The sequence below is a fragment of the Dendropsophus ebraccatus genome, chromosome 10 (assembly GCF_027789765.1).
Source record: "Dendropsophus ebraccatus isolate aDenEbr1 chromosome 10, aDenEbr1.pat, whole genome shotgun sequence".
Classification (NCBI taxonomy): domain Eukaryota; kingdom Metazoa; phylum Chordata; class Amphibia; order Anura; family Hylidae; genus Dendropsophus; species Dendropsophus ebraccatus.
Window position 1 is genome coordinate 8920079 of NC_091463.1, and position 13425 is coordinate 8933503.

Sequence of the window (13425 nt, forward strand, 5' to 3'; positions counted from 1 at the left end):
TGATGGTACATCCTCTTTAAATATGTTCAAGAATCGAGAAGTCATCTTTGGGGTCAGCAACTTCTGCAGAAATCCCTCACACAGTAACATTGCTATAAGACTATATACTATATCATATAAGACATGAGGATCCTCTTTTATCTCTTCAATAGAGAAAGGAAGTAAAAGTACAGCCCTTCCTTCGGCTTCTTCTACCTACAGTATGATACTTGTCCTCCAGTAATATTATCAGGGTTCCTCTATTGTAGGGCCCAGACGACAATGCTGCAAGGAGATGGGATCATTGCTATGATGGAGGTGTATATGATCCAGACAGGTGTATTTAGTTGAGTATTTAAAGGGGAACTCCGGCAAAAAATTGCAAAAAAATGATTTTTTTTTTTTTTTTCAATCAACTGGTGTCAAAAAGTTATACAGATTTGTATGTTACTTCTATTTAATTAGTTATAAAGTTATACAGATTTGTAATTTACTTCTTTTTAAAAATCCAGTCTTCCAGTACCTATCATCTGCTGGATGTCCTGCAGGAAGTGGTGTATTCTCTCCAGTCTGACACAGTGATCTCTGCTGCCACCTCTGTCCATGTCCGGAACTGTCCAGAGCAGGAGAAAATCCCCATAGAAAACCTCTCCTGCTCTGGACAGTTCCTGACATGGACAGAGGTGGCAGCGGAGAGCACTGTGTCAGTCTGGAGAGAATACACCACTTCCTGCAGGACATACAGCAGCTGATAAGTAATGGAAGACTGGAGATTATTTAGAAGTAATCTAAAGATCTGTTTACATTATTGACACCAGTTGATTGGAAAGGGAAAAAAAATCACTCCCTACCCCTTTAATAGCGGGTCCATCAGTCAGTAACATCGGCCAGGGTTTCTGCGGCAGACGACTTGTGTGGTGACTTATGTAAGACCAAGATATTTCTTGGAACCCTTTAAAAACACAGGAACGTGCAGAAGTTACAACGTGTTTCAGGCTTTACAAGAAGCCCTTAGTCATGGGACCCATATCCTTTCTTCTATTCTGCTTTCAGGGGAATTAAAAGGGGGATGTTCATTGAGTCATTCATATCTAGGGCTATGGAGGTCTTGGCTAAAAGGGTTGTTCACCAAAAAAAAAAAAATTCTCTCAAAAAAATGGTGCCAGAAAGTGCCAGAGATTTGTGAATCATTTCTATTTAAAGTCTCAAGTCTTCCAGTACTTATCAGCTGCTGTATGTCCTACAGGAAGTGGTGTAGTCTCTATTCTCTATCCCAATCCCAGGAACCGTCTACGTGAGTGACTGGTCTGTGCACAATGGACGTGATTGTGAATATGTGAGACTGATATTATTACAGTCCTGTATAATAACCGAGTGATTGATGTTACACAGGTCATTATGTATAATATATTCTGTATCATTATTATTCAGTCCATGTAAAGTGAATGAGGGGAGAACATCATGGCAATATGGATCCATCATTTATATAGCCTCTATTACAGATGCCTCCATAGTAGAGAGATCACAGTATCCGGGTACAGTGCAGTATATATCACAGTATCCGGGTACAGTGCAGTATATATCACAGTATCCGGGTACAGTGCAGTATATATCACAGTATCCGGGTACAGTGGAGTATACAGTATATCACAGTATCCGGGTACAGTGGAGGATATATCACAGTATCCGGGTACAGTGGAGGATATATCACAGTATCCGGGTACAGTGGAGCATATATCACAGTATCCGGGTACAGTGGAGGATATATCACAGTATCCGGGTACAGTGGAGTATATATTACAGTATCCGGGTACAGTGGAGTATATATCACAGTATCCGGGTACAGTGGAGCATATATCACAGTATCCGGGTACAGTGGAGCATATATCACAGTATCCGGGTACAGTGGAGGATATATCACAGTATCCGGGTACAGTGCAGTATATATCACAGTATCCGGGTACAGTGCAGTATATATCACAGTATCCGGGTACAGTGGAGGATATATCACAGTATCCGGGTACAGTGGAGCATATATCACAGTATCCGGGTACAGTGGAGTATATATCAAGGTATCCGGGTACAGTGCAGTATACCACAGTATCCGGTTACAGTGGAGTATACAGTGCAGTATATCACAGTATCCAGGTACAGTGGAGGATATATCACAGTATCCGGGTACAGTGTAGTATATCCCAGTATCCGGGTACAGTGCAGTATATATCACAGTATCCGGGTACAGTGCAATATATATCACAGTATCCGGGTACAGTGCAATATATATCACAGTATCCGGGTACAGTGCAATATATATCACAGTATCCGGGTACAGTGCAATATATATCACAGTATCCGGGTACAGTGCAGTATATATCACAGTATCCGGGTACAGTGGAGTATATATCACAGTATCCGGGTACAGTGCAGTATATATCACAGTATCCGGGTACAGTGCAATATATATCACAGTATCCGGGTACAGTGCAATATATATCACAGTATCCGGGTACAGTGCAATATATATCACAGTATCCGGGTACAGTGCAGTATATATCACAGTATCCGGGTACAGTGGAGTATATATCACAGTATCCGGGTACAGTGGAGGATATATCACAGTATCCGGGTACAGTGGAGGATATATCACAGTATCCGGGTACAGTGCAGTATATATCACAGTATCCGGGTACAGTGGAGTATATATCACAGTATCCGGGTACAGTGGAGTATATATCACAGTATCCGGGTACAGTGCAGTATATATCACAGTATCCGGGTACAGTGTAGTATATCCCAGTATCCGGGTACAGTGGAGTATATATCACAATCACAGTATCCGGGTACAGTGCAGTATATCACAGTATCCGGGTACAGTGCAGTATATCACAGTATCCGGGTACAGTGCAGTATATATCGCAGTATCCGGGTACAGTGGAGTATATATCACAGTATCCGGGTACAGTGGAGCATATATCACAGTATCCGGGTACAGTGGAGTATATATCACAGTATCCGGGTACAGTGTAGTATATTCCAGTATCCGGGTACAGTGGAGTATATATCACAGTATCCGGGTACAGTGGAGTATATATCACAGTATCCGGGTACAGTGCAGTATATCACAGTATCCGGGTACAGTGGCATTTCCCAGCTATGGCAGCAGGTGATGCTGGAGGAGGATTTCGGCATGGTCCACGCTGTGTTGATGTTTGATCCAACCGGATCCCCTTCCCTTTTTTACACCATTGATGGGATTTGTGGCTTGTTTCGATATTTGCTACAGAAGTTGTAAAAGAAAGTGTCAACTCACCGGCCAACACACCCATAACCCCTGATGATGCTGTACTGACAGCAAAACATGCTGGGGTCCACTGAGGTGTAAGGTGGCTGCTGGCGTACAACAAGAAAGGCTGAAGATGCTGGATGATATATGGAATAACAGAGCGGTGTATGAGGCATCAGTATACATGTCAGCAGATATACCTGTGTAAAGTACTGTATGAATTACTTCTACCTCGCCGTCTATGTGTAGATTACACCACTATACTAGTTACCCGCTGTCTTTATTCACACTGCTCGGACCCCTGTGTAACTTTTGATAATTTTTAATAAGATTCATGTTTTGTTACCCGGAGACGTTTGGTCCTTATAGAATATAACTATATATAGAATATATCTATACATATAAGAATCCCTGATGTCAGTATGAAGCGGTATCGGCACAATGTATATACGTGCTAGATTTGGGGTCATGTGGTTGAGGCATTTGGATGGCTATAAAGGAAGGATAGATTGATATGGCTGATAACAGAGAACAACAGTGGGTGTTGTATATGTCCAGTAGGGTCAGGATGTGTACATAATCCCTCCCCGGCACCTGATGTACCTATACGCCTCACTGGGACCCCATGGTTCAGGCTTCGGGATGTCTATAAAGGGCATGCTATTATATGGCTGATAACAGAGAACAACAGTGCATGAATGCTGTATACATTTGGCAGAAACGTTTCTTCCCGGGCCAAACTTGGGGCAAACAGTCCAGGCGTACGGATTCTGGACAGACTATGATAATGGCTGATAACAGAGAACAATGGCAATAACTTTCCCCGACATGTGACGTAGTAATGTGTTGAATATGGGGCCAAAGTCTTTATGGCAAATAACAAGATGAGACTCCCCCCCCAGTGCAGGTTTACATGACTTCACCCCCCCCCCCCCGATTCCAGGGCAGATGAGCCCCCCATATCTCTTCTTCCATAGAGCAGAATAGCGTCTCAGTTATAGTAGATGAGAGAAGATGCTGACTCAGGGCTTCACTCCATGCAGCATCTGTTTGTGGGAGATAGAAGGTTGGGGCCCTTCTCCTCCCTGCAACCTGCATTATTCCAGGCTGAAAGGCAGCAGGGAAGGAAGGGGTTAAGAGCGCTGTATCTGAGCGACACCCCGCATGCTGGTTGCTGCACACACAAGGTATGGCTTAGCCTTCACCAGGCAGTGGGAGGGGAAGGGGAGAAGTTATATTGAGTTTTAGAGAAGCGGCCTCCCTCACTTGTCTCCTCAGCATCTCAGGAAGGAGCCGCCTGGGTCCCATCCAACTTGCAGGTATGTTGTAATGGGATCCACAAACAGCCCTTGTTTGCTTATTGAGCACTTGATCTCCGACTTCATCATGCGATAACAACTTCTTTTCTCAGGCGTAGGGGGAGAAGTAACAAGGGCGCAATATTCTGCCCCCCTCCTTCTGTATTGTGGTGGGGACCCCTCTTATAGGATCTCCATTACCTTCCTATATCCTATATACCAGGAGTAGGGAACCTTGACTCTCCAGCTGTTGCAGAACTACAACTCCCATCATGCCTGGACAGCCAAAGCTTTAGCTGCTATATACATTTACAAAGGAATGATCCATTGTGTGCCAGCAGAGCTGACAATCTAATGCCCGTCCTTAGCTGTTATGGATTGTCAGGAATGGATATGCAGAATAGACCACAGGGGTCCGGCAGGTAATAACCCCCCCCCCCCCCCCCCCCCCCCATCCTATAACCAGAAAAGTTACAATGTTATTCCTTCTGGATCCACCTGCTACAATGTTACGAGCCGCACTGGGTAAACACTGTGGAGGTTACAGGTGTCTGGACTCCCACAGCTTGGCTCCGATCCTATGGCATCGCTCCGAGCCCGCCGCCTTCTCTTACCCGGGTGTTGTCTTACTCTTATGTTTCAGTGATTTCTATAATTGTCCTGTGACTTTCTTCTTCCATTTGCTTTTATCCTTCACAAAGAAACCACCATAGAGTATAGCGATGTATATCCCATGAATCCCAGGGTGGGTCCAACCGCAAGATGAGGTAGATGTCCCTCAGCCCCATAGACTTCTGATGGAGATGAGGTGTGAACAATGCTATATACAATGGGATCCTTCTTCTACTGACTGGTGGGATCGTGTGGGTACGGGATACATGTATACATGGGATGCCCCTTTAAGCTTTTGCAGCCACATGGTCCTCCTAAACAGCACAGACTTGTCAGGAACTTTTCTATGGGGATTTGCTGCTGCTCTGGACAGTTCCTGACATGGACAGAGGTGGCAGCAGAGAGCACTGTGTCAGACTGGAGAGAATACACCACTTCCTGCAGGACATCCAGCAGATGATAGGTAGTGGAAGACTGGATTTTTTAAAAAGAAGTAAATTACAAATCTGTATAACTTTATAACTAATTAAATAGAAGTAATTTACAAATCTGTATAACTTTTTGACACCAGTTGGTTGATAAGTACTGGAAGACTGGAGATTTTTAAATAGAAGTAAATTACAAACCCATATAACTAACACCAGTTGATTTGAAAGAAAAAAGTTTTGATGAACAACCCCTTAAATTCAGCCTTAGATATTACCTCTACCTGTTACCCCACCCAGGTATCAGGTAATTCCTGCCCCCCGGTGTCATTCCTCCGCCCCCACCCTGTCCTCAGATATCATCTCCCCTTCCTCTACTCCCCCTCCTAGGTATCATTTTACCCCTAAGTATGTGAGGTGTGCTGCCAGCTGCTTCTAATGATCGGCGGAGACCCCGACCAATCATTACTTTTTATAGGTCCTTGTCAAGAGTTTTCATGAACGACAGGGTCACTTTAAGGTAGAGAATATGGTCAAGAAGTCTTCAAATCAGGAAATGTGTGTCGGTTCCTATATACAAGTTACAGTGTCCATGTGAGGATGTCAAAGATTACCAGTGACTCCGACCTCTGGCTGCACCCACGGACTGCCAGGCCGGTCACACAACCCTTCCTGCAGCTGCATCATACAGCTACTAACAGGAAACCCCACTACCCGTGAGCTGGATGCATGCCCCATGGTTAAAGGGGTACTCCACTCAAACATAACTTATGTTGCTGCCCATGGTGAGACTAACAATTCCTTCCATACTTGTTATTATGTATTCAATCTCCTTCCCCCAGTTCTCAGCTGCTGCTTTCTGCCGAAGACACAAAAATCTGTGTGTAATGCTTTCTCTCTGTCTCCCCCTCCTCCCCCCTCCCTTCTAAGACACCTAATGTAAACAAGTCTCTGGCACACTGTATCTGCAACATTTTAGCTTTTTTGTATAGCTTTGACCTCCAACAAACCCTCCCGGCATTACAAAGAAGCGTCAAAGTTGCAGATACAGCCAGCCAGCCAGGGACTTGTTTACATCAGCTGTCTCAGAAGGGAGGGGGTAGACAGGGGAGACAGAGAAAAAAGCTCATAATAGGTATGGAATGAATTGTTAGTCTCACTATGGGCAGCAATGTATCAAAAGTTATGTCTAAGCGGAGCAGCCGTGCGCAGATCAAAACTAGTTATAAATAACAAGAACTGAGGAAGGTTTCTGCCTATACAGTCTGGACACCTGGATATTTGTTTGTATATCCCTGGATATTTGTGACTTTGTATATATGTGACTTTGTATATACCTGTATCTTTGTGACTTTGTATATACCTGTATCTTTGTGACTTTGTATATACCTGTATATTTGTTTGTATATCCCTGGATATTTGTGACTTTGTATATATGTGACTTTGTATATACCTGTATCTTTGTGACTTTGTATATCCCTGTATATTTGTTCGTATATCCTTGGATATTTGTGACTTTGTATATACCTGTTTCCAGCCGTTTTTAAGATTTCCACTTGCTATGATCAGGTTATTGCTGGGGACCCTTTTATAATAAATCATGTGTCTTATATGTGCATCAATGCAAGTTTTAAAGGGGAACTCTGGCGATTTGTTGTTTTTTTTTTATTTCAAATCAACTAGTGTCAAAAAGTTACATAGATTTATAATTTACTTTTCTTTTGCTGTACTTATCAGCTGCTGTATTGCCTGCAGGAAGTGGTATATTCTTTCCAGTCTGACCCAGTGCTCTCTGCTGCCACCTCTGTCCATGGCAGGAACTGTCCAGAGTAGCAGCAAATCCCCATAGAAAACCTCTCCTGCTCTGGACAGCTCCTGACATGGACAGAGGTGGCAGCAGAGAGCACTTTGTCAGACTGGAATACACTTCCTGCAGGACATACAGCAGTTGATAAGTACTGGAAGACTGAATTTTTAAAAAGAAGTAAATAACAAAGCTATATAACTTTCTGACACTAGTTCATGTGGAAGAGTACCCCTTTAAGTCACTGGCAAGTTGACTTATACATCACTGAGTACGATTGAGGTAGCCGTACCTGCACCAGTATACAATCCTGCACCCCAGTTATGTATCTGAACATAACCCTAGACCTCACCTTGGAGAATGCTGGGTGGTGCATCCCATATGCAGGATTAGGAGCTGGGTCAGACACTATTGTGTAATGGACACTGTCTCTGGTACAAACTGCAGCCGCTCCATGTGTCCGGGACTAATGCCTCACAGGCCTGGATAGAATCAGAGACATGAGCTCAGCGCACAGGGAATCCCGGCCCGGTGATGTCACTGACAGCGGACTCACTGGGACCGGCCTTCTGCTACATATTAGGCCTCATTCACACATCCGCGGGCGAGATCGTAACATACCGCCCTGGCACAAAGTCCATGGAGGCCCGACCACAAAACGGACTGTTTAAGTGCAGGTCCTACGTTTATGTGGCATAGATTGGTGGCCACACGTGGATCCGTTTTCAAAATAGATGTGTGGCCGACCACATAGTAATCAATGGGTCCTTTATCTGTCCGTAAATCAGGATCCTTAATTATGGACAGAAGGAAATGATGTGTAGACGAGGCCTCGCCCTGTGTCCTCTATAATGTATAGAAGTATATTACCCCACAGCATGATCTCTGACCTACCTTTCCTTCATGCAGGATGGGGGTAGACTCCAAACAGACTATCCTCCTGGTGCTGCTGGTTGCGTCCGTGGTGTCCATATTGGTTGCCCTGATCCTGTCCCTGATCAGAAGTGTCCAGGTCTCTCTTCCCCCTGGAACCAAGGTAAGTATAAGGTGATAAGTATATTCCATACATACACCCCCGAAAGCTGCGGATTATAGTACAGGATGTAACCCAGGATCAGTAATGTATGTACACAGTGACCCCACCAGCAGAATAATGAGCGCAGCTCTGGAGTATAACACAGGATGTAACTCAGGATCAGTAATGTATGTACACAGTGACCCCACCAGCAGAATAATGAGCGCAGCTCTGGAGTATAACACAGGATGTAACTCAGGATCAGTAATGTAATGTATGTACACAGTGACTCCACCAGCAGAATAGTGAGTGCAGCTCTGGAGTATAATATAGGATAAAGTCCCTATTACACGTTTGCTCCTCGTTTCCCGCTTACTGACGCCATTATTACACGCAGCAGCAGCGAGTGGGTGAGTGCAGGGGGGGCACAGGGAGCTTCGGGGAAGGAGCTGCCCAGGTGATCGACAGATTGTCCGGGCGGCCCATAGAGGATAGTGAAGGTCTGCTACCGCTGCTCCTGTTCCCCGGAGCGACTGCAGCAGATCGCTGCTATCATTGTCATTTGTCTTTCAACATGTTGAAAGACAAATGACAGCAACGATCAGCCGACATCATTCACATCGGCTGATTGTTGCTTTCTATTACACGGGACGAATATCGGCCGTAAATTGTTCCATGTAATAGGGCCTTAAGTAATGCCTAAATAAGGGTGGTATTACACGAAGCGATTATCGGTCGAATAATCGTTCAATCGGTCGTATTTGAACGATTATCTTTAAGTGTAATAGTAGACAACGATTAAACGACGAACGATTGGTCGTTGGTCGTTTAATAGGTTTTGAATCTATTTTTATCGTTTGTCTTTTACACATCGTTCGCACATCGTTCGTTTGAATAAGATGTCGTTAGCCGTTCCCTGTTCATTCGCAAATTGAAAGGGGAGTGTTCTTGAATTTTGTTGCTCCAATATAACCGATAATCTTTCCGTGTAGTAAAACGAACGATTATTAGGCAACCGCTATTGCGATCGTTGGAGATCGTTTATCGTTAATCGTTAATTGAAAAAAATCGCTTCGTGTAATACCACCCTAAGGATATACCCTATAAATCTTTGAAGCTTCCCTCCAGTACTACAGCAGGACATGTGGTATAGAGTCAGTCTATGTATGAAATAAGTGTCCAGGACAATCAGTATATAAAGCACAGTAAAATACGGGTGTAAATTCTATAACTGGGAGTCTGCAGTGAAGTCAGTAAACCTCTTGCTATAATGGAGCGATGTTTGAGCAGCTGAGGTTCCGTCAGTCTCCTTATTCTAGTTTCCTCCTGAGTCTCCAGGCTCCTTATGTGCCAGTGAGCTCAGTGATCTCTGCCGTGGGAATCGGGCAGCCTGGCACGGGGTGACGTGTCCTCACAGGGCACAGACAAGAAGTAACATCTAGAAACTAACATCAGCTTGTCTCCACAGAACTGGCCAGGACTTTTTATTACTTGTTTAAAAGTATACCGATTTGTAAATTACTTCTATAAAAAAAAAAAAATCTCCAGTCTTTCAGTACTTATCAGCTGATGTATGTCCTACAGGAAGTGGTATCTTCTCTCCAGTCTGACACAGTGCTCTCTGCTGCCACCTCTGTCCGTGTCAGGAACTGTACAGAGCAGGAGAGGTTTTTTACAGGGATTTGTTGCTGCTCTGGACAGTTCCTGACATGGACAGAGGTGGCAGCAGAGAGCACTGTGTCAGGCTGGAGAGAAGACACCACTTCCTGCAGGACATACAGCAGCTGATAAGTACTGAATGACTGGAGATTTTTAAAAAGAAGTAAATTACAAATCTTTACTAGTATAATACTGATATTGATTGTAGCTAATGTCCTATTATCAATGGTGTGATGATGCTGGAGTTGTATAACTACAATAACTAGTATCTGTGGTTTCTCAGTATGGGATGGTGTTTGACGCCGGCTCGTCCCACACGTCGCTGTTCATCTATCAATGGCCGACAGACAAGGAGAATGACACTGGGGTTGTGAGCCAGACTCATGTGTGCGACGTGGACGGTATGTACATGATATCATCTATGGTGACATTACAATGTGCATACATGCAGGTTTATAGCGGATTCTTATGAATAACTTATAAGGGGATTGTAGAATGAGAATTCTGCTATAGGCCCCATAGTCCTTTGATGTGTAACATTGAGGCCCAGACCCCATAGCCCTGTGATGTCTCCTTTGGTTTCAGCAGCAGATCCTGTAAGGTGTGAGGTGCGGCCTAGCCCTAGTTACCATTTTGATTTCTTTGTCATACTCCTCACCATCAGACTAGACGCCTTTTTCCATTGCTCCATGCTCCAATCCTGATGACCATTGTAGACACTATCGAGGGTATACGTGTGGTGTCTCACCACGGGTGTTACTAGTTTATACACCCCTTCAAAAAGCCTGTACTCTAAGTAAAAGTGGTAATGAAGTAGTACCTAAGTTTTGCCACTAGATGTCGCTAGTTTGTATATCTTGTCATTATGTATTGCACAGCTGTAGTACTCAAGGGGTTATTTTTGTTTGTGATTTGTGCACCAATGAGAGCTCTTTTCTCTTCTCCACCTATCTCTATTCTCCTTCTTCTTCTGCACTCTCTTCTCCACCACTCACAGCAGGTATTACATACCCTGTAGGAGGTTGTCACATGGGGAGAGGAAGTGTAGTCTCACATTTAGTGAATCTTAGTCTGGTTCCTGTACAGAGAGGACACAAGCCAGAATGGTCCATACAGCAGTCAAGTTGGGCCCTGTCCCCTGTTAGATAACAGTCTAGTGTAGTCTGAAGCAAGACAGTGGACAGACACACATGGGAAGCACGGACACTCTTTTCTTGAAAGCAGCACTTCCACACACTATGCAGTGCTAAACGCTCACAGAGGGAACAAATTCAGAGATCATCCCAGGCCACGCCGAGAACAAGTCTAAAGGTGCAGGACGGTATCCTATAACAGAGGAACTGATCCGGATAGAGCAAAGTTGCTAGAAACCTACGTACTCTCGCAGAGCGGGTGTAACCAGGAAACCTTGGCCACTCTGTTTAAGCCAGGTAACAAGGACCCTCATAGGACGGGTCACACGACACTGGGGGGCAATAAGTGGTGCAAAGACAAGAAGTCAAAACACGGGCACAAGTATTCTCTCTACTCTTAAGAGATTCTCCTACCTCTAAAATATCTTTAGAAGCACATTACTACTTGGGTAGTCACTCTCTTGACATCCTCCTCTCTACGCAAAAGTACACTGCAGAGACACCATCACATGTCTCGACGTCAGTGAACTAGCCAGACCTTCCTTCGGGAAGGAACAACCAAGACAAGGAATGTCTCCAATCAAGGAAACCACCCAAGCAAGGTATCCATCCACAAACAGCTGTTTTGAGGTATTTGCCTCTCATCGGTGTGCAGTAGAATTCTGTCTAGTGGGAGCAATGTCTAGTAAGTGCATGCAAAAGGACACTGGTTGACCTCAGGGAGATCAACCAAAAAACTGCAGAGACACCATCACATGTCTCGACGTCAGTGTATTCTAGAACAGGTCAACCAGCGTCCTTTTGCATGCACTTACTAGGCATTGATCCCACTAGCCAGAATCCTACTCCACACTGATGAGGGGCAAATACCCTAAAACAGATGTCTGTGGATGGATACCTTGCTTGGGTGGTTTCCTTGTTTGGAGATATTCCTTGGCTTGGTTGCTCCTTCCCGGAGGAAGGTCTGAGACACCATCCCGGAGGTAGGTCTGAGACACCATCACATGTCTCGACATCAGTGTATTCTAGAACATTGCTCCCTGGGAAATCAAATATGCAAAAGAACACTCCAGAGACACCATCACATGTCTCACTGAGACACCATCACATGTCTCAATGTGATGGTGTCTCTGCACTGTTCTTTTGCATATTTGATTTCCCAGGGGGCAATGTTCTAGAATACACTGATGTCGAGACATGTAATGGTGTCTCTGCGGTGTTTTGGTTGATCTCCCTAAAGTCAACCAGCGCCCTTTTGCATCCTCCTCTCTACTTCTCTGCACTTAATCTACTTCTTAACACGCAACCAAGCCAGCACGGCATTTCTAGAAACATTGTCTGAATCGCTTCTCGGCCTTTTGGCTAAGATCAAGTGTAGTACCGCTCGTGAGAGAGCAGGGAACCACACGGAGGGAATAAGGGTTGAGCAGGTGGCTGGCGCAGCAAGTCAGCCGGTGCAAGATGCCATGACCCTCCGGATCTGTGCCAGGGGCTCGAGGGGGCTGAGAGCCGAGGTGCCAGAAGTGCCCTGGGAGTGGTGACCCCAGGGTGCCGAACTCACTGGAGATGGGATCCCACTGAGTGAAAGCACTTAGCACGGTACTTCACTATCACCCCTTGAGCACACTCACCTTTAGCTTTCCGGTCTCCGGCTGTTGAGAGCTATGGGAAATTTTTATAGATCCGGCCGGATGTCCGGGCTGTATCACACAGCACACATCTTTATTTATTTAATTTAATTTTTGTCACTGTGTGTTCACTTTTCACATGTGTTTTGTCACAAGGATTTTCTAGGTTGCGGTCGCCCTTTTGGGTGTCCCCCTAGAGGTCTAGGGGAGGCATGTGTGGCCATCAGGTTCCTTGCCTCCCTGCACCCCTGGGTCTCCTTCGGGAGATAGCCAAACCGTTTGGTACGGCTGCTCAACGGCGAACGCCTTAGCTAACGCTCGGGTGGTTGCTGTGAGCGGCATTGGTCCTCTCTCTGCTCCGGCAGTGAGAGGATATTTGTCCTGAACCTTTGCAGGTGCCTTCTGGCCCGGAAGGGGAGGGAATGTGGTTGGTTGGGGGCCCATCTCTTTTTAGAGTGGGCTTGCGATAGACCGCATCCTTGTTGCACTTTTTTGTGTGGCACGTCTGCACCTTTTTGTGCACTTGGGTGAGAGCACGCTCCTCGGACTCTCGGAAAGAAAAAAAAAAAAAAAAAAAAACATTGTCTGA

The 13425-nt window shown here is 45.1% G+C and overlaps 1 protein-coding gene across 2 annotated transcripts in view; it reads left to right on the forward strand.

Annotated features, from left to right (window-relative positions):
• Positions 1-13425, forward strand: part of LOC138802556 (ectonucleoside triphosphate diphosphohydrolase 8-like) — a 32940-nt gene that overhangs the window by 9999 nt on the left and 9516 nt on the right. Inside the window, exons 1-3 of one of the 2 annotated variants that reach the window (XM_069985992.1) lie at positions 4518-4581; positions 8311-8437; positions 10359-10476. In XM_069985992.1, coding sequence (XP_069842093.1) covers positions 8312-8437; positions 10359-10476 — 244 coding nt within the window. In that variant the 5' untranslated portion in view covers positions 4518-4581; position 8311. Of the gene's footprint in view, positions 1-4517; positions 4582-8310; positions 8438-10358; positions 10477-13425 lie in introns of those variants that run through there. The other variant, XM_069985994.1, reaches the window with a different exon arrangement.